This window comes from Homalodisca vitripennis, chromosome 6, assembly GCF_021130785.1.
Source record: "Homalodisca vitripennis isolate AUS2020 chromosome 6, UT_GWSS_2.1, whole genome shotgun sequence".
Lineage (NCBI taxonomy): Eukaryota > Metazoa > Arthropoda > Insecta > Hemiptera > Cicadellidae > Homalodisca > Homalodisca vitripennis.
In genome coordinates this window covers 43,723,978-43,731,983 of record NC_060212.1, presented here as the reverse complement: position 1 = coordinate 43,731,983, position 8,006 = coordinate 43,723,978, and the positions used below count along the sequence as shown (strand labels likewise).

The following is an 8,006-nucleotide window of genomic DNA, read 5'->3' as shown; positions in this document are numbered from 1 at the left end:
ATCCCACACTGCATATAAATATTAAAACCATCCGAATCCTTACTATAATCAGATGAATGCCGTCTGTAGTTCCCTCAGGCCAATCTCGCTCCTTAGAAGATATCTCAGCTTCGTATATTAACCTGTTTCAATATTTCAGAGAAACAGTCTTTCAGGTATTAACAGGAACTTGAGCTTTAATATTGATAGGAAAGAAAAATGAGTCGTTCAATTCTTGAAAACATTCTTAACACGTAGATTTTGTTTCTAAAAATGGGTAGGTAGTTCACCCATTTTTCATACTTTATTTCACTGGTTAACTACTTATCTTTAAAATGGTATATTCTATTTTAATTTTTTCCTTAATTTTACATAAATAAAAGTTTACATAAGGATATAATAATAGTTCTGTAAATGATTATTACTGTTTAAATTGCCTGGCTAAACAACCAGTCAAGGGACGTGTGGGAGGTGGTGATAAGGAACGATAATAGTTTAATTGTTCCAATATTAGTTATTAGGCTACTTAGTAGAGCACCTATAGTAATTTAAGAAACGTATGTATTGTCTGTGGATACTTTACAAAGCCGTATAAATGCCAACAATTTGAGTTAAAATGTTTTAATTTTATGTTTTTCGAAGCATTAGCAATCCCTATAAATGTACCAAATTTTTGCAAAATATTAAATTGTGATGTAAATGGAGTGTGTTGGTTTGAAATGGAGTGAATGGCCCTCCATCAAAATTTCTAAATTCAGTGTGGTACAAGTATTGTTAAAATTCGCTCCATACGTTTCCGAGTTGCGTAGAAAACGTTTTAGTAATTAGAATCAACGTTCCGGTTCCTTTGTTCCAATTTTCAGAAAAATACAACTTCGACAAAGGTACTTGTTATGGAAGCAGGTACAATCAGTGACGTCATGATACGAGAGTGAAAGACCGTTGATTGCAGGTGATGTGGAGCAATGCCTACTTAATTGCTGTGAGTTCAGCTGCCAGCAGCGCTGCCGCGGTACATCACATTACCGTGTCAACACGACCGACAGGTAGGATTAATCATTCCGCTTTAATTAAAAACATTTCCCGCTGACTTTAAACTCCAATACTATCATTTAATTGAATTTCTGGGTGAAATCAGACTACATAGAACAAACAGAACGTATTAGCTTAGAAAAAACACACAAATAGTTAAGTTAATCTTTATACAACCACATATGATCTAAAGTATACATTATTTTTATCGATAAAGACAAAATTTATCTTTAAGTACCAAATTTACATAGTATTAAATATCTTCTTGGGGCAAAACCTCTTTCGGAAAATATATGATATTTTATGTCATAAACAGAGTGGTTGTAATAGTTAATAACAACTGGAAGTAATAATTAAAAAATTCATTTTAGTTTCCAAACTGCTATCATAATAAAGTTTTAGAATATAACAGTTATAAGTTAACTATGTTGTACAAATATTTGGATGTTTTTATAAACAAATATAAATTTTAAGGTTGCTATTGGTATTTGTACAGAACACGTTACTGTCAATACAGAGTTAGGTCTGCAACTGAACCAACAGGGTCATTTTTGTAAATTTTTAGCAGTTTATATACAAGTTGACATTTTAAAAATATATATTTTTACTTTTTTACTGTAAATAGTCTTTAGAGTGTTATTCCAATAAAATCTGTCATCTGACAACATTCCAATTTTGAAAACAGATTAACAATATTGCGATTGTATATTTATGAAAAAATTTAAAATTTAATCTCATCAAGAATATAAGTTTTTGTTAGTTTTTAGTTGATTTTTTTCTACAGAGTTTTAAAATTGTTCTTGGCATCATTGTAACTGTTGGGTAACTTTCAGTTACATTTCGTCATTGATACACACGTTAATAAACATGATATAAGAATGATTTTTAACTGTTAAAGTTTTTATTGGTTTGTAACAGCGTAATAAGATGACTAACACCTTTTTTCATAATCTTGTTTGACTGGTTTAAAAATTTGAACTGAAATCTTTTTTCGGGTTTTAAAGGAATCAAATATGTATGGTCAAATAATCCGTATATGTTCTATATCAACTGCGATAAAAGCTATTTAAACTTGAAAAAAATTACCCTCTTGGTTTGACCATAAACATCACTCCAATTGTGGGATGCACAATCTCCCCTTTGACAGTTGAGAGCGTACACTCTGTGTCCAAATAGTACATAATTGAATCGTATTCACTCTCATTTTAATGTCGTGACATTTTACCATGTTTTATTACAAAGATTGCGCTACAATCAATGATCATTAATGAGACAGACTATTAAAACTTGCTCGATTTTTTCTTAAAATACTCCACGAGTTGCTTCCTTTATCAAATGTTTCTTGTTATTAATTATTTATCAAGGGCTCAACATAGTGGGTTACTAGATAGAAGTACGCCACACCACTTAGAAGTGTCGTAACAGACTTTGATGAGGTTGTTTGCAAAACTTTAAATCATATCTCTGAGTTATGGAGAAAGTCAAAGACCACTCTCTGACAACCCCAGATAAGATTTATTTAATACATCACAAAGTATATTTTAAGAACGTTGTTTCTATTTAATCCACAATAAAACATATACAATTATCGACCTAAGTTAATGGGAATTAAAAACGTTCTAAACATTTTTATAGTCCTCAAAGGGTTCAATTTATAAATTTGTAATAAAATATTAGATAAAATGAATTATCAATCAGTTTTATTTGCTTTCTAGATTCACTTGAAAGCTAGTATAGGCTATATATTTCAAATAATACAAGTAAGGTAATATTTCAATTTTACATAAGCAACATTTGATTATTAAAAATGTCAGTCAATTTTAGAAAACTACACGACATTGCTTTGAAAGACGATAAGACATGTTTTCGTGGCTTCAACATATAGTACTCTTACCGAAAACCCCATTATGTGAACAAATGTAACTGTGAGAGGAGCAAATATTGTCGTCTTCAGTTTTCCTAATTTCGGTTATAATAATTTGTTTGATCACTGTAATTATTAAATTCACATTTTAATTTAAAACATATGTTTGTTATTGCGGACTACAGATACTTTTATATCGATTGATAGTCTAGGATTTGAAATGCGAATATTAGGTATCGATGATTACATTCTTCGATATAAAAATCCGTGTCCGCTTATCGTACTCTAACCCTCTCTGGGAATTGGCTGAGTGAAGCGAAGATTTTTACTTTGCTCTTGTAAGTAATCATAATAGCATCGAGAAAATGTGCAGAATATTAGTAAACACACTGAATGAAATCATACGAGATTTTAACGTGTGACATAAATACATATAGAATAAATAAACTTGTAAATAAACTGAACTTAGCTATATGAAATTGTAAAATGCAACACAGAAAGACATGTTGTAGCTTTAGAGTTTAAATCTTGTGTGCATATTCAGAGAAATTTGTTACGTGACACGTGGTATACGATAATCCTACTTTGTTTATGCAATGACTAATAGTTGTGCTAATAACGTAAATAAACTTATAGTATTTCAACGATTTCTTAAACTGATGTCTTTTACGACTTATTAATTCTACTTGGTAAAAAGCACATTTCAATAAAGATAATTGTGTACTTGTATCTTAATTATTATAATACTACAAGATGTAAGTGAATAGCATTTTTATAAGTTTATACAAGTAAACATAATAATAAATAAATACAAATTCACGATTGCTTTGATTGAATATTGTAATTATTGTTAGAAATGTGTATGTGATAGAGTAAAACATTAACTGTACTATATTTTTATATAATTTCTATCTTTAAGCACAAACTAATTCACCGTACAAACAAGATTTCAATTCGGTATATTTGAGTTAATGAAACGGAACAGAATTGATTGAACAGAACCATCCGTTTGTTTCTTTTCAGACGAAGAAACATTATGTATGCTTACATTAATTAAGCCAGTTTCCAGGTTATAATACCTCTCATTCCCATGCCAGTCATTCTTTTTTTTGAACAAGTTAATAGCCGGTTTATCAAACACCAAGAAGAGGTACTATTGACTACCATTATCGCTTTATTTAGTTATTTTAGATTATAACTTAACAAAAGGTTATTTTCATAAATATTAAATTCTTAAAAAACTCCTTAATTATCAAAGCATTGCTTAAGAGATCAGGTATTTTACTTTACGTTCTTTCTTTTTTGTGTTATAGTCCATTTCCGCACGTTCCAACTTATATTTACTAACTTATATTTCTCACATGAAGAAGAGGATGGATTTCAATCATCGAAACGTTGTGTAACACATGTTGTTACCTGTAACGATGGAAAACTTTCCACAATACTCTTATCCTTTCAGACTATTGTTCCTACTTATGGTCGCGCATGTGTAGCCCAAATTTGATTAATGGCATTACATTTTCAAGGAAATCGTCTTCAATCCATAAGTATTTCATTTCAAATAGTTATATTTTAGCTTCTCATTATTAATTAATTATTGAACATACAATAATTTGTTAATAGTTTATCTGTACTTCATGAACATACATTTATTGCAGGTCTAAACATTAATGTTTTTTGCTAAACGTATGACGTGTATATTTTCCAATCTATACATAATCACACACACACACACACACACACACACACACACACACACACACACACACACACACACACACACACACACACACACACACACACACACACACACACACACACAATGATATATTTTATCACATATGTAATTGATTCTAAAACTCCATTCTATAAAGAGGTATTTTAACTAAAACGTTGTTTTTATTACATTTTTCTAGGTTTGGCATGTCTGAAGATCTTTATTGGCCCATTATTTGAAAACCATGGACACAACAATATGCGCTATGTTTATAATCTACGCTCTTCTTGAGACATGTACGGATGGAGGCGTTGTGTAAGTGAAAAATTAGTTTCATCTAAGGAAATAATTATTTTAAATAGGCAAATATGATTTTTTTCTAATAGATTTAGTTTTTTATAACAGTTATAATTTTAAATACTATGAATTATAAAAATACAGTAAACTTATTTTTGTGATATTTGTAATTCAAGAAATGTTGTATATTGCAGGAACGATGTGAAGAGAGTCGCTAAGACAACCTTATCGTTACTGGACACTACGCAGGGGACGTGTTCACAAAAAGGCACCGACTACGCATCACTAGCACTGCAGTCTGTGTACGGCGAACTCTTACAAGAAGACTGCGAACTAGCGTCTCCAAGCTCCTACCCAAAAGATTACTTTCCCAAAGAGAACGAGCAATTTGATTTCATAATAGTCGGAGCAGGCTCCGCAGGTTGTGTGATTGCCAACAGATTGACGGAAAGCGGGAAATGGAACGTTCTGCTGGTAGAAGCCGGTGGGGATCCCTCCAAGACTACTGAGGTTCCCGCTCTTTTCGGTGCTCTACAGGAGACAGACGAAGACTGGAAGTACCAAACTGATCCTGAAAAAGAGAACTGTTTAGGAATGCTAGACAACAACTGTAACTGGCCTAGGGGAAGAGTCCTAGGAGGTTCGAGCTCAATTAATGCTTTACTCTACGTCAGAGGAAATGACAGAGATTACAACAACTGGGCCCAGGCAGGTAATATTGGTTGGAGCTATGAAGACGTTCTTCCTTATTTCAAGAAATCAGAGGATCTACATGCCCAAGAGGTACTAAAGACAAAAGACTGGCAAAAATATCATTCAGTTGGAGGACACTTGGGCGTTGGATCTTGGAATAACAGCGAACTCAATCCTGTAAAGAAGGCTTTTAGAACTGGAATGGCTGAATTGGGGTATGGCTTTAATCCGGATCCAAGTGGAAAGACTCAAATGGGATACGCCTTACTTCAAGGTACTCTTACTAGGGATGCGAAAAGGTGTACCTCTGCTAAAGCATTTTTATCCCCGATTCGAAACAGAGCAAATCTCAAACTTGTAAAAAACACTTTAGCTACCAAAATCCTTATAAATAATGAATCAAAAGTGGCATACGGGATCACTTTGAAGAAGAATGGGACTCTAGTTAATGTTTTAGCTTGTAAAGAAGTTATATTGGCAGCAGGAAGTTTAAACTCCGCGCAACTACTAATGTTGTCCGGTATAGGTCCAGCGGATCATTTGAAAGAGCACAAAATAGACGTTATACAAGATTTGCCGGTCGGTGAAAATCTGCAAGATCATATGTTGTTTACTGGATTAGTATTCACATACTCAAACTATTCCAAACTTGAAGATCCGGTTTCGGAAAACATGTTTAAATTTCTTGTAGAACACAAGGGCAGGTACACGAACAACGGGTTGCTCGGTAGCTCTGGCTTTATCAGCACCATCAACGACACGAAGTATCCAGACATCCAGATCCACCGCTTCGACTTCGCCGAAGGGATGTACGACCAGTTGGTAAACATTTACATGAACTTCGGCTTCAAGCCCAGTGTCGGACTGATGTATGCAGCCTTGAACACGTGTTCCTTTATTACTATAGAGATGTTGACCCTACTGAACCCTAAGAGCAGAGGGAGAGTTTATTTAAAATCTACTGACCCAGAAGACCATGTAAGAATAAAATGTGGGTACCTTACGAATGACGATGATGTGAGGACGTTTTTGAGAGGGATAGATTTCGTTACGCGCCTAGAGAAGACCAAAGGATTGGCGTCGGTCGGGGCACAGCTTCATGAGATAACTCCAGTGGCGTGTCACGTCTACCCAAAGTGCTCCAGGGAGAGACGGATCTGTAACCTGAGGCACTTGACGACGACGATATACCATCCTGTCGGCACCTGCAAGATGGGCCCCAGCTCGGACAAGACTGCTGTGGTCGACCCTACACTCAAGGTCCACGGTGTAGGCGGGCTCAGAGTCTGCGATGCATCCATTATGCCACATATTGTCAGTGGAAACACAAACGCCCCCACCATTATGATAGGAGAGAAGGCATCCGACATGATCAAAGCTGACTGGGAAAAGTTAGTTGACGTTAAAGGCACTGTGAACCAAGTTTTAAATATTATTCCAGTGGGAAAGTAGTTTAGTCGAGAACTACTGAAATAAATAAGAAAATGAGTAACAGTAAAAGGAAACTAACAGTTCATTTACAACTCGGAAATACTGATATAATCCTTTGCATTCCTTTGTAACAATATGTTTTAGTGTATTCTAATATGACTTAGGATAAATACAATTTACTTTGCATGTCTTTTCTAACCCATACCCGATTTAAAAATAAATTATGTGTTTATGGTAAACACTTTATCATTTTTTCTAAATATTTTAAGTTTTTATATACTGAACGTTATGACTTTCTTCCTCTACCAACTAGTGACAACTATTTGTTGTAAGATTCATGAGCTTTAAGCAACTGAAGTAATTAGATTATTTTATAGGTATTTATATCAGGTAGGTTAATATACAATTTTAAGTGTCCTAAATACTCATTTAGCACGAATAAAAAATTAACCTTAATAATATTTAAACAGGTAATGTTTTAATAGGATAATAGTTTTCTTCTTTCAGCAAAATCTATTGAACCAATTGATTAAAATTAATTATTATCTTGAGTTAAACACTGGCGTAAATGTAGGTCTAACTGCGTTTGCAAAATACTATGGGCCTCCACCAAACTGAGAACAACGAATAGTAGGTTCAAATTTACTTGGAAACAACATTAAACGTAATAAGTAGAAATTGACTGTCCAGTTTACAAGTAGTGAAGCCAATTTATGTAAATACAATAACAACAAAATTCAAGTGAACTATTACTCTTAGAATGAAATCTTAAAATAACTTATTACATTACGATTACAACATAAAAAGATGACGACTTAATTATATAGCCTATAATATAATTAAAAATTATTATTAAAATATATAATTTAGGAGAAAGAAACCACGAAATATTGTTGTAAATAAAATCATTTTAAAATATATAGCGTATGTTCGTCAATATCTAAACATTTCTTACGAATTAAATATTCATAGCATGGTTTCTTACTTTTTATA

The 8,006-nt window shown here is 33.1% G+C and overlaps 1 protein-coding gene across 1 annotated transcript; it reads left to right on the top strand.

Annotated features, from left to right (window-relative positions):
* The first annotated feature begins 937 nt into the window (after positions 1-937).
* On the top strand, positions 938-7,252 carry LOC124364315 (glucose dehydrogenase [FAD, quinone]-like). Its single transcript, XM_046819694.1, has 3 exons — positions 938-1,025; positions 4,792-4,907; positions 5,084-7,252. The coding sequence occupies exons 2-3, from the start codon at positions 4,837-4,839 to the stop codon at positions 7,032-7,034; spliced, it is 2,022 nt and encodes a 673-aa protein (XP_046675650.1). The 5' UTR covers positions 938-1,025; positions 4,792-4,836; the 3' UTR covers positions 7,035-7,252.
* The last annotated feature ends 754 nt before the right edge of the window (positions 7,253-8,006 follow it).